The 15,734-nt window shown below is 40.4% G+C and overlaps 1 protein-coding gene and 1 long non-coding RNA gene across 7 annotated transcripts in view; one reads left to right on the forward strand and one right to left on the reverse strand.

Annotated features, from left to right (window-relative positions):
- PLCB4 (phospholipase C beta 4) overlaps window positions 1–12,493 on the forward strand; it is a 169,228-nt gene extending 156,735 nt beyond the window's left edge. For 4 of the 6 annotated variants that reach the window (XM_039389842.1, XM_039389843.1, XM_027747994.2 and 1 more), the window contains 5 exons: window positions 3,908–4,009; window positions 5,200–5,257; window positions 5,667–5,753; window positions 7,861–7,897; window positions 10,650–12,493. In XM_039389842.1, coding sequence (XP_039245776.1) covers window positions 3,908–4,009; window positions 5,200–5,257; window positions 5,667–5,753; window positions 7,861–7,897; window positions 10,650–10,738 — 373 coding nt within the window. In that variant the 3' untranslated portion in view covers window positions 10,739–12,493. The remainder of the gene's footprint in view (window positions 1–3,907; window positions 4,010–5,199; window positions 5,258–5,666; window positions 5,754–7,860; window positions 7,898–10,649) is intronic. The other 2 variants (XM_027747996.2, XM_027748001.2) reach the window with 1 other exon arrangement.
- On the reverse strand, window positions 1,819–15,508 carry LOC120324936. Its single transcript, XR_005566659.1, has 3 exons — window positions 15,185–15,508; window positions 3,230–3,368; window positions 1,819–1,881 (listed from the first exon to the last, which is right to left on the reverse strand). It is a non-coding gene; the product is annotated as an uncharacterized LOC120324936 (long non-coding RNA).
- Window positions 15,509–15,734: the final 226 nt, after the last annotated feature.

Genomic DNA, 15,734 nt, shown 5'->3' on the forward strand with positions numbered 1-15,734 from the left:
TGGAACTCAAATTCAGAGGCTGGAAAATGAGAAGTATCAAATAAGGAAATATCCTTTGGAGTTGCTGTCAGTTATGGACTCGTGTTTATAGCACTGGTGATTATATGAAAGATCCATGGAAAGTGAGATCATAAAAACAAGGGGCTGCAGGATAAACTACATTAGGCTGATGTCTTATCTTCATACAATATCACTGGGAATACAGAAGATACTGCGTGACACTGCTGCTTTTGTAATTAACCATCTTGCCCACTTGAAATGAAATAAAATTAAATATACATCATATTCACATTGCTAAAAATGGCAGTAAGCAGAGAATCACTTTTCTGTGCTATGATCTATTATCCAAAGCAGCCTAAAAGCATAGGATCATACACACATATATACACATATGTATATAGATTTCTATGTAATTGGCTTCAACATCTTTCACATGAAAAGCAGGGGGGGAAATGAATAAAGAAATCACATTTGAAGAAGGAATTGAAATTATTTTTTCAACTCCTGAGTGAAAAAACAGCTTATTTTTGCATCAGAGAGAACACAGGCTGGGACCTGCAAGCTTTCCATCCAACAGAGAATTTTCCCAGCAAAAAGCTGGTAGTGAGCTCATCTTTATGTTAATCTCTGTGTTAACCCATCTATTCAAGGGTCCTGCAAAACATTCCCAGTCAAATATGAAGTCCAAAACTTGTTAAATTATAATACAAATTGATAATTCAAAAGTTATTAGCCAGAGGAAGGTGTAGTCCTTGGTGCTGTGTCTCCAAATCATACATAGCCCAAGAAATCACATCACCTTCTTCGGGGTTTTTTTGAGTCTTTTTTTCTATCCTATTTGCTATTCACCACAATGCTTAAAAGATAATTTACTAATATATCCCCTGTGGAAGTAAGAGATTTTTGTTTTCTTTTCCATACCTATTTCCATATTCTTTTAACTTTGCTAGAAGCTGTCATTCCAGGCAGCTATTATATATACACTAAGGCAAAGTTTAAATTTGTTAAAGCTTTTTTTCTCCTAATTTTAGTCTTAGAGTTTAGAATTTCTGTATCTCTATGTTGTTTAAGCAGCCCACTGTCATTTCTTGTACATGATTCTTATATTCTTAGCAGTGGATCTTGTTTTCTTGTAAGAAATCATTTGTGTTCAGTCCATGTATTGCTCTATTTTCAGAGCTACTAAGAACTAGATCTGAAAATCCACATCCTGATAAATTCTTCCTTCAATATTCTTCCTGCTTTATTCATTGCAATTTAGTGTGTTTGGGAATTTATGTGTTAAGTCCTAAATGTGCAGACTGGGGAATTTCCCGTTTAAAACAAATTTAAGACTGTGTCTGAATCTATGAATATTTCAGAAGACTTCACACTAAATCATTGGTAGACTTTTTAATGCAATATATTGTGTGTAGGAAGACATATGCATTTATCTGTAGAGGTGTATGTAACAGCCAAGAGACAGCTCTGGTATCCACAGGAAAAAAAAGGATCTCTGAGGGTGATGCAGGAGGCGGACCGTGCTCTCAGCATGATGTTCTCACTGCTTCCCTCTCTGTGAGCCGGGGTAATGAGGTGGATATCACAGCACAGGGCACAGGGAGGAGGGATCAATAATCTAAAATGATGTAGTTATCTGCTGTAGGGTAGGATACCTTCCTTCCAAGTGCAGTACAAAAAGCAATTACAGTTTGTGCTTTGAGCTCATTTGAAAACAAAGCAGAAGGCAGCAGACACCACTAAAAACCTGAAGCTTATTGAACTCTGGGGATGCTGTGCCCCCCACCTCCTCAGACTGTTACCTTTACTCACCTGGATGTGGTGATCCTGCAGCATTTCAGAAATTGGGGACATGGAGCTGTTATTCACAAGCATTATGTGCTCCACATAAAATGACATGAGAGAGAAAAATTATGTGGTGGCACTTTTTTAATAGAAGAAGAGATTTCTAGTTATTCAAACAATACTGGTGACATAACATGTTAATGCACATCAAAATACATATAAAATATATAAATACCAAGGATGTACACATATATATAAATACATATATATATACACCTAAAGTGTCCCTTTAAAAGACGTTTGTATAAGTTTCAGAGTTGCAGTCAGTGTGACACAGTGGGAAGTCAGCAGTTAAATCTTGCCATGCCACATTTTTTTCAGAATCCTTTCTTTTTTTCTTTACCATCCTGGCTTATCTACTTCTTCCAGTTACCTCTGGCTACAGGCATCACCACTGCCCATGAGAGGGAGGGTGTTTTTACTGCTGAACTGGAGACTCAACTTGAAGCCCCAGTCCAGGAGGTTGAGCTGACACTGGAACTTTGGCCACTGCAACTTCTTATTTACTTTGAGAAGCACTATTTTAGAATCCAGCAGTGCTTAATTTGTCTACGTCTACAAGTGCTTCTAGATTATTTTAAAAAGAAGATAAGATTTTTCATTTCTTCTGTTAGTAATATCTTTTATTTCTTGCAAGTGAAAACCCAACAGCCCCAGAAAAGACCCCATCAGCAGTGCAGCTCAGAGCTAGATTATACCTGCAGAATAAACAGTTGTGTTGGCTCTTTCAACCATCTCCATGACCAAACCCTCATTTTGCAATCAGCAGTGATGCACAGTAGTCCTCTAATCCTCTTAACTTCTTTCACTCTAAAATTATATCTGATGCAAACAGGCTAAATCAATTTGAACACCTACACTAACTTTTTTCATGTCCTCGAGCACAGTAATAAAAATGAATTATTTCAGTACTCCTCTTAAGACAGTGTGCTTGAAAATTACTTCAAATTCTGTATAGAAAATAAAAGCTATTATTTGGAGAAGGGGCTGTTGGAATGAAATGTGCTCTCAACACAACATTTTTTAGAACCCAGTCTAATTTTTGCTGTCATACCACTGCTTATAAACCTGTATCCAGGAAATGTTTCACCTTATGAACTTTTGGAGATTAAAAAAAAAAAAGCACCAAACTTCTTTAATAAAAATTTTAAGCTGTCAGAAATATTAGTCAAAGCTTCCTCATGCTACTTAATGATTAATGTCTTTTAGAGATGAAAGCAAGCTAAAAAAGATTCAGTGACAATATTGCATTAAATTAAGCACTCTGTTCTGTGCCACATTCCTCCTTTTCATGCAAAATATTTAGAATTTTGGATTAATTAGTACAATAATTGTTTAGCTCTCTACTTAAGATCATGTCCAAAAAAAGAGACTGAGGTCCTACCTGGGCTTCCAGTGTGTCAAGATCTGGAACATGGAAAATTTTCCAGCTCCCAAGCCAAACCACACCACTCAGGACGTTACCCCTGGATTGCCATCCTCCTGTTACAGCTCTCTCATTCCACAGGAAAGGCAAAGGTTCACTGAGCCAGAAGGAGAAACCACACACAAATCTGACCATGGGCTAAACCACTCTTTTCAGGCCCAAAGGGCTCTTTTCACTCCTAAAGTTAGAAGTCTTAAAAGGAAGTCTGTCAGCTCATACCACAACTAGCAAATATTATTACTGTTGATATTGCTGTTATGTTCTGAGTGCAGGATTTGTAAATTTTTTGACACAGTTCTAGAAGTCAAATTGCTTTTTTTAAGTGGCTGATAGTAGCTCATACTAAGACAACTCGTATACTAGGGAGAAAAGAGAGTATTTTATACCCTTTTACAGCATTCGAAGTGTAAAAATGCTTTAAAGTGATCTTTCAGATTTTATTCTCTGGAACAAATGGAGGTTTCTGGATGCTTGCTCAAACTGTGTAAAGTCTACCCAAAGGAAGGCGGTTTTCATGTGGTTTGTTCTTTCCTCTTCCTTAATTCCTCAAGGGCAAAATTAACCACAGTGTAGAGGAAACCAACCTCCACAACAATTGCATCTTGGGCATTACTGACTGTCTTTGGTTTCCCCCAGGGAAAGCAAGGAGATGCGTGCCAACCAGGCCAAAATATCTATGGAGAACAGCAAAGCCATAAGCCAAGACAAATCCATCAAAAATAAAGCTGAAAGAGAGAGGTAAGTATCAGATCTCCCTTCCTGAGGAGAGAATGCTGTCAAATGCTGACAGGGGAACTCATGGATTAATTCTATTAAAACCACACTTTTATGCATGGAAACAAGGTCTAATGATTATGCTGAATATATTTTTAGATGACTGCTTTAGAAAAAATAATGATTTTTCTCGTATTTATCCTTTTAATAAATGTAATGCCTTGATCATCTGTGACTGACTAGAGCAGGTCTAATCACAATTACATTGAAATACATCTGTGAGGGGTTTAATGATTGTACTTCAAGTGCATTATCCTCTTTTGCTTTTTAAGTGAAATGAGGGCCTTACTAAAAAGGGAGTGAAAGCAGAGCCTACATGATGTTGTCTCATAAGCCTTCAGGGTTTCCCCTTCACTTTGGGCTTGCCATCTGGCTCAGTCTTTCCTCTTTTACATTCCCTCCTTGGCACTGGGCTATTTTGGTCAATCAGCTTGAACCTGTTCGTGCTGAACTGAGTCCCTGGAGTGTTGCACACTCCCAGCTCATCAGGAGGATGAGTTGTCAGAGCCCGTGGTAACTGTGTGCTTTGTTAATGTCAGACCTCACTAATGACTCCGAGATAAAGCTGTTCCCAGATCTGAAAGCAGGCGAAATGCAGTTCTGGTTTTCAGGCTTTGTCATTAGGCTGATTCACCTCTTTGAACTATTTTTGTCCTCTTTCATGACAGAAATCTTAGGAAGAGACACTTTGCATTTAGGTATTTTATGTAAATATTAACTATATACTTATCTTTTTGCTTAAATAACAGCTTTAAGAATAACAGCATCGATAAGCTGTAATTTTACATATGATCATCAGATGATTTTTCCCACTGTTAAGAGATGCGGCACTTTTTATATACCAAAACAAATTGAAGGCAGAGTGCAGCAAGGGATACACAAATGAATTAAACTTCCCTTAAAGTTTTGTCTACCACTCTTGAGTGAGGGGAAAAGCAAACTTCATTCACAACAGCCAAGTTTTCAGTCATGCTGTTAATGTAAGTGTAAAGGTGTGTAGCCCTAGGAGTGTACAATTTGCCACTAGTCCCACGTGGTACAGATAATCCAAACCCAAAATATACCTTAAGAGTTTAGGATTCTACTCTGTTGTAGCTTTTGGGTTTGTTTTTTTCCAATGAGTCTTCATGGACAACGTTTGCTTTTTTTTTTAGGCGAGTCAGAGAACTGAACAGCAGCAACACAAAAAAGTTCCTGGAAGAGAGAAAAAGGGTAACTATAACCTTGACCAAGTCACTGGGCACTATTTCTGGATATTCTTTTTCACTTCTCTGTGTTGGGAATCCAGCTCTAGTAGATTTTGTCTTTGCTTTGTTCCACATAGTGTGTAGCATGGAAGACCTAACATCTGTGTAAGATGAATCTATTTCAAATTAACAGAATTACTATTCATTCTTGTGTTTGCTAATTCTATGTATTATATGCAATATGTGTAATATATCTCTATTAATGTATTAATAGCTTTTCTTAAGCTTGGGTGATATAATAGGCCTCCTGTGATGTTTTGTGCCATCTAAATGGGGGGTGACAGTATATATGTGTATATGTTTCAAGTAAGTTTTTATTTTACTTGTTAATAACGTGTTACATTCCCCACCCAATTATTTTCTCTCCATTACAGCTTGCAATGAAGCAGTCAAAGGAAATGGATCAGTTGAAAAAAGTTCAACTTGAGCATTTGGAAGTCTTGGAGAAGCAGAATGAGCAGGTATCTTCTTTTAAAGGCTTAAAAGAAAAGCAAGGTAGTGAAAACAGTAACCAGAGTCAGGCTGAGTAAGAATGCTCCTAAATGTAAGTCTTCACCAAAATGGGGACAATGACCTTGTTCACGGTCACTCACCTACTTGGGGAGTCCAAGTGAAGAGGTGAGGTGATGTAAATATTGATACAGCACCAGATTTGTTTCAGATAAGCACGTGGCAGCTGAACTGCTCAGCCAGAGTCTGTCCTTGCAGCTGTTCAGCCACATTGATACTCGTTAGCGAGACGTGACAGTCGTACAAGACCCGGCATATCCACTGTAATTACTCCCAAAAAAAGTACCTCAAGCAAATCGGTTTCCTTCGTTTTGGAACTTAACGTTTCTAGTGCTGACTGGAAAATTCGAGGTGAAACGTGCACAGAGCATCTCTGAACTCTTAAGAGACAGTGAGTTTGGACTGAATTCTAGAGATGTATAGTAGCATGGGGAGTTTTATCTGTACTAGTACACCCTTTCCTAATTAAAATACCATATTATTTTCTGCTAGTTTATAAGCTCCCCCCTTTTTTTTTTTTAATTGAAAAACTACTTGGCAAGGAAAGGAAAATCCTAATCTTATTTCTGGTGGAAGCAACACTATGTTCTGAGCAGTTCCCTTGCTGAAAGGTTGAGCCAGAAGAGCTGTAATAAGTGCATGGACTTGCAGTACTGCACTTACAAATGTAAACTGCAAGGGGAATATACCCAGCAGTTCAGTGAGGTGAGAGAGAAGGGGAGCATTTAATACCCATTACTTTCAAGGGTTATGTACTTACTACTTTGTTTATTAAATGTTCAGAACTTGAACTCTCTGGAAAACATAACATGAATTAAAGCCATCTTGCAGGGAAAGAGTACATGCAAATCAAGTATTTCCACTGCCAGGAGAGAGTCCTACAGCCCCAAAAGCTGCAGCCTGGGTAACTTCTGGGGGGGTCACAGCATGTAGGATCTCAGGTGGCTACTGCTAGCAAGCCCCAGCCACCAGGGCTCTGTCTTCTGATCACCCCACCTCCCTTCAGAACGACAACCACACGTTCTGTTCCCTCACAGGAACATTCTGTAGAGGCCATCTGAAACATCCAGTGTGAATGGATCTGTCAGTCAGTCTGCTCTTGGGCAATATCAAAAGGCAGGACCCAGGGGAGCCAGGGCCTGGGGGAGGACACTGGGATACAGCAGATCTGTAGCATCACTGTAGAGAGCATGACAGTTGATAAAAAAATGGTGGGCTTGATCCAGACGTGGGTGTAATCAGTTATTTCTTTCCATTGGCTTCAGAGAGCTTTGGATACATTTTTTAAAAGCATAAGGACAAGAGAGAATGATTCTAGTTGTGCCTTTAACCATAATGTGATAACCACGTTGTATATAAGGGAGGGAGGCAGGTGCGAATAGGTGTGAATCATTAAAGGAGTCACCTCTTTGAGCAATTAGATACTTCCCTCACCTGGGGTTACAGCTTCTGCTGCTGAGTGATGGTCCAGCCTACGTGGGCTTGCTCATACGCCATTTCGGGGCAGGGACGGCGTCAGCTTAAATCATCAGTGATTAAATGGAGTAAACTCATCCACAGGCTGGTTATCACTTCTGTGTGGGCATGTGGTGGCCTCTACCACAGGGGGAGTCCTCAATGGCTTTTTAACTCACTCTGATTTGACCCATCAGAATATATATTTTTGCACGTGCTGTTTTGACCGTTTCCTTTTAGCCCCCAAAAGTGCATCAGTGCAAAACCCCAGCTGGTTCTGGTTTCATTGTGATACACATTGATGTGTAAAAGCTAGTTGGATCCAGATAAAGGTGGTATTTATTTAATGATCATTTCAAAGCTTTTTTTTTTTTTCCCCCTGATCAAAACAAGGCAAGAAAATTTTCATACAAATATACAATGTAGAAAAATAGAATTATGGGTGGAAACAGCCTTCAATATAAACTGTTGTGAATTTAAATTTGTTTTGTTTTGTGTATGTTTTTCTTGCATTAATTTCTCAATCTCACTTCAGTTTTCATTCATTTAATTTGCTTCTTGTTGTATTACTCAATTTTGACATTATTATTTTTGTACAAACAGCTTTTGAAATCCTGTCATGCAGTCTCTCAAACACAAGGTAGGATGGACGTATAATAAGCAAACTATTATTTCAGTGTGCTTTCCTTCTAAATTAAATCATTATCATTGGAGCCCTCCTTGTAAATGCAACCATTGGGAAGTGCCATTGACATAGTGGACACAATGTTAATCTTGTTTGCACACAGATATTTGAGCCTGACACAATATTAACAGTATTTTGTGCTTTAGCATCTCAAATTCAGATGCATATGAACAGGGATGTGCAGAGGAAATATTCAGAGATTAACTTGTACATTAGCTGCTGTTACTGAAAGATCTGCTTAGAGTTCTGAACTGTGTGAGAGTGTCTGTTGATCTAAGAAAACTATTTTAGTGTTAACATACATATGATTACCTGCTAATGCTGATAGTCAGACAAAGGGTACCCACATATATTAGCATAGTAATAAAAATAAGTAATTCCACGCTAAGAATAGCAAAACATAGAATGGATGGCTAGAAATAGCTTCCTAGTGCCTAAGGAAGAGAGGCTTCCAGCACTTTAAAATTCACTTCAAATTCCAACATGTTACAAGATATGGCAATTCCAGTTGTGATGTGGCTGTGCTGCTGTGGCTCCCTAAGTAATCCTTACTCACAAGAAATCTCTGTTAACCCCTGTCTTACCAAGGGAAAGAGCTGCACTGGGCTTGAACATCCCATGGTTACAGTACTGCCTCCTCTGAATTACTCTCTTGAATTGATAACATCTTGCACCACTGACAGCACCCACTTCAGCAACATCTATTTATAGACACATAATGATGAAAAAAAGCATTCATTAGGCTAGGAAAAAATTATTTTTATTCTTGAAAGCGGAGTCCACTGGCTGTCCCTCACTTCCTGGGCTCACTGTGAGTTCAGTGTTGCCTTCCAGAAGGCTCATCTTCCAGTGTTGTGCTCGAGTGTTCAGGTCGGAATGCACTGTCTGAACCAGGCTCAGACTGGCAAAACCAGGCACCCTGGTCCTGTGCTATATGCTAATGTGTTCTTTGAAGCCAGGTTCTCTCTGCAACAATTCTGTACACAATACATTGGCAGAATATATTTATAGGATGCTGTGTGCCAGTAGTTAAGTCACAAGCCTAAAACGTGAAATGTGTGAGTCACTAAGAAACAACCACAAGGTTTCGTTTCATCTGGAGTTTCATTTCACACACAGGCAAAATCCAGCCAACATTTCAGAAGAGGTTGTCCATATTGATTTATTTGTTATGTTTCCATATTTTCATGTTAAAATTATTTCTTCATTACTTTCAAACTTTTAAGTCATTTAAATGGAGAGCGTTGATTAATTTTTAATCATATTTATGACAGTTGCTTTGCTATTATCATAATTACTTTTTTCCCTAAGATGATGGTGATGATGATGATGATTAAGAAAGGACAGGGCTAGATTTTTCAAGAAGGCAGGTATGTCACATCTGCATAAATCCACATTTACCTTGCAAAAGGAATAGTGGTGCATCTCATTACTTTAGACCTGCATCTGCCCATTTTCACACATGCAAATATGTGTTTGCACATACAGAATAGATGAGCCCTTAAGTAGGAGCTTGTGTAGCAAAGTTGCCTGTCTAAGCAACATTTAAAACTTTTTTTGGAACAGAGTTTATGTAAATCAAGTCCCTTAACCATTATTCCCTGCATGACAGATGCGGAGCAGTTACACCAAAGAAAATATTAGCTTGGGTTGTCTCTTCCTAAACTTGTCCTAATGCTCAGGAGTTTGATTGTAAAGATAGGTGGATTAGATTGCTCTCTGGGTCAATTTATTCAGGGTCCTTGGAGTTATGGATTTAAATAACTTCCCAGATTCAGAGGCCTCAGGGAAAATGAAGATGCTGACTCCCAGTTCCTTTAAACTCCAGTTTCAAACAAAACACTGTAACAGGAGGAGAAATTGTGCCTCTGTGTGTCTGAGAGAGGGAGGGAAAGGAATTAAAAAAACACCCTCTAAGAGGGGATTCCCAGGCCAGTTACCATTTATACACAGTACTTTAACTCTGCCTGCAAAGCCTCAGGCACACAGAGTTTATAGCCAGATCTGGCATATATTCATTGCTGTATTTTGCATAATGCATTTGGATACAGTTTCAGGTGGATTCAGTGTGTGTAATCCCATGAAGCATATAGCAGTAGTCTAATCCTGAGGTGAAAAACACCCCCTCTATAATCTTAAGGATCTCCAGGCCAGATGGAGATTATTTTTAAAAAAATTAATCCTTAAAAAATTACTGTTCAAAAAAATCTTGCCTACTGCAAGGAATATGTTACACTGATGGATTTTAGTCATTCCTTGCCTTTATGAAAGAAATAAGTCCAGATCATAGATGAAGTCTCTAAGAATTTCAGAAATTAACACATCAGAGTACTCATAGAACAAGCAGTAAAGAATACATTCCCAAAGACATGTCCTGTCAGGAGAAACAGTCAAATTGGCATCTACCTGGCATTGTTTCCCAATACTGGGGCTTCTGCATTTTACCACACACTGTAGAAAGTCAACCCACGAGTCCTGGAATAGGATCAAAAATATTCCCCATGAATTTGTAGATATAAGGATTAAACCTGATTTTGAAAAGAGAATGACACGGGGGAGGCTGAGGGGTGTAAAAATAATGTTATTATATATGTATATCTCAGTGTGTTTTGCCTGTATTTCACTCAGACACTGTCATGTAGAACGTGTGCTTCACTCTGAACAAAAGGTCTAATGCGACGCTTCATGCGGTTATTTTGGATTGCAGGCAAAGGAGATGCAGCAGATGGTGAAGCTGGAAGCAGAGATGGATCGCAGGCCAGCAACAGTGGTCTGAAGCCTCAACAAGCAAATTGAAGTTGGAGAACACGGCATCCTTTTAAAATGAGAGCAAAATTCAAAATAACGTTGCTGAGGTTGAAAAGTGGGCTTTTTCCTTTTTTTTTTTTTTGTTTTGTTTCTTTTGTTTTGTTTTTAAAAGGGGGTTGTTTTGGTTTTTTGTTTTTAATATGTAAAGTGTAGCTACGGACCACCAAGTCTTAAGGTTTGCATTATTTTTTTTTTTAACACTGGGCACTGAATTTCCTTTGTTGGATTTCTGTAAGAATCTCCTTTGTTCAGAAAAACCCCAACCCGAAGATGAAGACGGTTTTTTAAACCCCGTCCCTGTGTTCCTTCCTGTGTCCTCAACAGGCAGCTTGCCTGCACCAGAATTACACAATCAGAGCCTCGAAACACAACAGATACTTTTAACATCATCTCAAATGGCAACAAAAAGCTGTAGTCGAGTCATGTTATTTACCATTTCTGTTCTCATGTGATATGTTGTGTAGAAACCCCCCTGCTGCCAGATCCCGACAAGCAACAACTCGCCAGATGCTCAGCACCTCATGTCATCGAGCCCACTGAACTGGATCTTATGCCCAGTCACCCTAATAATCAGGATAGTAAGGAGCTGAGTTTGGGTGACTATAAATTATATTCCGAGGTATTTTCCAGGCAGCAGGCAATTGAAAGGTAACCGTGTATTCAGAAGTACAATATGTACAAAGTCATCGGCCAAATTCATCAGCTGCAACAGTAACTTGACAGGATATTTCTGCAGCCTAATGATGTCATTCACAAGTGCCATATCAACTGTCATAATGTCTGAGAGGAGCCTATATCCTGTAAAAGTTACTGCAATTAATAACCTGAGGGAAATACAGTGTATTTGTGCCAAAACTGATCAGTGCTCTAAGGAATTACATTTTAGGCACTTTAAGAAAAGTTTACATCCTACATTGCTTGTATAGAAATTGCATTTTGATCCTGTTGCTGTAGATCCCAGATATTACAGTTCATTGTAACTTAAAAGATTGTTTAAATGGCTTTTGGCAAAAAGTTTGTAACTGTGAAAATGTAAAAAGTATTTATACACTTGGGAATTACAACATTGTAGAAAATCACATACATGTTGCCACGTGATAAAAATTAGTAAACAGAAATGCTAAGAGTATGTTTGCATGTGATACAAATGCTACTAAGACTGTAATGCCTACTATATGACCACAGTCATGCTACTAGCTGGTAAATACTGAGTAAATGTATGGCACAGAATATTGTTTGATTAATTACAAAGACTTTTAGCATTACAAGGTCTCTATATATATGTGTGTATATTAATTACGTGGGCATTCTTGATACTTGTAGTAAAAGAAAAGTACATAACTAATTTAATTTTACACAGAAGTATTTATGCAGATTTTCAGAATTTCATATCAGGAATAACCTTTTTATGTCCATTAGATATAAAAAACAATTTGCTAATGTGTTAATTTGCATGTTTCCAGAGCTTGCTGTAGTTATATTGCAAAACAATGCATGTAAGCATTCCGCTTGGAATTTGTCCATGCTGCCAATTCAAAGATGACTGCATGGAAAACTGGTAGTTTAGAACAAATCAGATTCCTGATTTCAATGTACTAAGCACCAATTACTTTGTTGTATATGCTTGTACAAACAAATTCTACATATTCCTATAAACAAAATAAATGAAAAGAGATAATTATGTTATTGTCAGTCCTGAGATGAAACTTTCAACTTCTCTAATAAAAAACTTAAAAATTCAAATCCTTTAGTTTTGACTGCAGTGAATTGCAGGGTGGTGGTATTATTAACTGCAAATTTTTAGCAAGTTGTATTTCCTGTAAAAATGTGCATAGTGTAAATATATTTCTATCACAGCTTATTTAGTCAAAGGAGTCTTTTTTTTTTTTTTTTAATTTTATTTAAGTGATAGAAGCATTGTGCAGCATTGGTCCTGGCAGCACTAGAGGTCTACCCCAGTACAGTGTAGCAGCACTACCTGGAGATGCAGCAGCCTGAGTCCAGTGTAGCAGCACAGCTTTGAGAATGCAACTGAGGCAGAGGTCAGTGAGTCTTGAGGTGTTTAAAGCAGGGTTTAAGCAAACTTGTGATGTGTATTCAGAATTCCCACTCTGATGCCACAACCTACAGAGGTGTCTCCTGCTCCTTATAATGTTTTAAAAGACAAGCTGTGTGCTGGGAGCAGCTCTCCCTGCTCCCTAAGCCAGTCTCAAGTGCTGGATGGAGCTGGGAGCAGCAGTGTTTTCAGACCACGCTGGACAGGATCTGGCATCTCAAACAAGGCATTTTTTTTTATTATGGTTTTTCTTTTAATTAAAAATGTCTTCTAAAACACAGCTGGTGGAGACAGTGCCGAGAGCTGGAATTTTATACCATTGCCTACCACAGTGGTTTCTAGCCAGTAAAGAGAAGCAAATAACAGAGCAGATAGAGAGGGAACTTGTATGGTGAAGCATCTTAGGCTCACAGCCTGGCTGGAAAACACTGCCCTACCTGTTAAAGAAATAACTAGAAATGAAGAGCTTGGGTTCGGCTCACATCCCTCTCTGAAAAAAAACAAACCTGCCTGTCTTACTTCCCTGGCAAGTGTCCTATCCATCAGGGGGAAACACGGGTTTTGGAAGGCTAGAAAATGCTGTCCACAGCCCCCGTTTGAGTCTGTGCTCACTGCTCAGCCAGGAGCCAGGCATTTGTCAAGTCAGAGAGAAAATGGGCTTCCGTGAAACTGCAGAGCAGGAAACCTCAGCTCCCAGCACTGATGCCTATTTTATCCGTTGACAATTTAGCATAAAACGCAGGCAGTAATTTGAAATTAAGTGATGAATTTTGTCAGCTAAGTATTTTGAAATACTGTTTAAGTAGTATTTGATTCAAAAATTATTTGAAGTTTGGCCGCTAATGTAATGAGGTGAGAATTTCCATTGAGATGAAATAGGCTAATCAATTTGAACATTGATACCGAGTTAAAGCAGTTTAAAATGTCATTCCCTGCCGGGGTGATGGATTCCACTTCAGTGAAATTTCATCGAGGGAAGTGGCAGATTCTCCCTCTCTGAATCTCTTGAGACAAATTCAGCTCAGCTGTGATGGGGAGGGTCATGACACCCTGGCCTCACAGGCAGCCCGCTATTCTTTCACCTCCAGTAATTTGGGGGTTGGTCATTAACTTAACTATTTCCAGGTGGGGGTCTGTTTAACACCTGCACTGCCTGAGTGCAGTTAGACTGCGTCACTAAAGACCCAAAATACCCCTCGGGGGCTGATTTCCTTGTAGACTCCGCATGCTGTTGCCCACGGGCTGCCTGTGAAACCGGCTGCAAGTGGCAGAGACATCCCAGAGGAGCCAGTCGGCCAGAAAACGCTGCTCCTGCTGGATGTGCCAGCAGTTGTTCCAGGGCTGCGGCCCCGCTGTCACCGTGCTGTGTGCTCCTCCCGAGGAGGCTGGTAAGAGTTATTGCTGCCTGATAGTTGGGGGGTAGGTAGCAAGGGGGGGATTCAGCCTTCAGAGACACCCCCAGCTGTGAAGACTGGTTGTATAAGGGCAGGTTGGGGGTCTAGTTCCAGGTGATCCAGTCTGTGACCATAAATTGGCCCCAGTCACAGCATTTCAGGGCAGGTAATGGTGCACTGGCTCCCTCAGGTGAGACCTTTCTGCTCTGACCATGTTTTGGGGCTTACTTGGTTTTAGGAAATCTTAGGCCTTTCCCTATTTTGCCGCAGAGAACAGAATAAACGTGTCTCTGCAGGCTGGAAGTGGCGATTGTCCCTGGAGTGGAAGGGTTTTTTGTTGTGCCGTGCAGCTGGCGGGTGCTGGGAGAGCCGCGGTGCCGTGCCGTGGGTCAGGCTTGCCTGTGCCTCCAGCACAGCTGCTCTCTCCCAGCTGCTCCCTGTGGTACCCTCCTACACAGGCTGGTTGCAGGGGCAGCTGCTCAGAATCGTGCATTGGGAGGCTTAGAAGCTACCTAGAAACCTCAATAAGTCTGGAAATTAAATAGGGGACTAGAGGAGGAAATAGAAGGTAGTTAAATACTGGGCTCATCAGTGGAGGAACTGAGGAAGCCAGGCACTACAATTGCCACAGAAACTGTTACAGTCAAAGAGACTCGTATATAAGATTATATTTTTTCCTTTATACAGTCCCTTGAACTTATTATCTGTAGGTTAATCCTGTTTTACAACCAACACAGGTCTGACTCTGTTGGGGCAGGGGGCAGGATTGACTCTTTATCATGAAACAGGAGAGAGAGGAAATGGTCAGAATATATTTAATACGTACAGCAAGCAGAAAAGGAATTTCAACGTTACAGTTACAAAAATCAATGTTCCTTCAGTACCTGCTTTTATTTTTGAAGAGCTATTTCCCAGCAAGAAAGCCCCTATCTGCAGGTGTGTGCCCTGGCAGAGAAAGGGCAGCTGCCCACAATCAAAACTCACCTTGCAGTCCCTTGCTTCTCAAAACCCTGGACCGTTTCCTTCAGACGCCTTTTCCTGAACTAGAAATGCGAATTGGTGAATCCGCCACAGACTCCGAATAGCTGCTGTCCCTTTGGCTTTTAACCTAAAAAAAAAAAACATCCTCGGCGTGGGGTTTGCTGCTCCTGGGACCGGTATCGCTGTAAATTGTAAATAATCGGATGTGCTCCTGGTCCCGGGGCGAGGGTGGCAGCGCGTTAAAGCTCCAGAAAAAGCTCTTGATGAGAGATGGGGAGTTAAAAAAATATTTCACCGTCGCATCACCAGGCGAAAGGGAGAGCGGGGAAGCCCCGGAGCGGCCTCCAGCCACCGCCTCGCACCCCCGGGGGAGACCAGCAGCTCACCCGGGCTGGCAACGCGCCTTCTGCCCCCGCAGACCTCTCTGCCGAGAGCCCGGGGGTCCGGCCCAGCCCCTGCCCCCGGGCTCGGAGGGAGGGAAGGCAGGCGCTGTTTGACGAACAATTGAGGGGCCCCAACAGCACCGCACACCCGGGGCGGGGGGCGGGCAGCC

This window comes from Pipra filicauda, unplaced genomic scaffold (assembly GCF_003945595.2).
Source record: "Pipra filicauda isolate LSUMZ 115617 unplaced genomic scaffold, ASM394559v2 scaffold77_size3566232_pilon, whole genome shotgun sequence".
Classification (NCBI taxonomy): Eukaryota; Metazoa; Chordata; class Aves; order Passeriformes; family Pipridae; genus Pipra; species Pipra filicauda.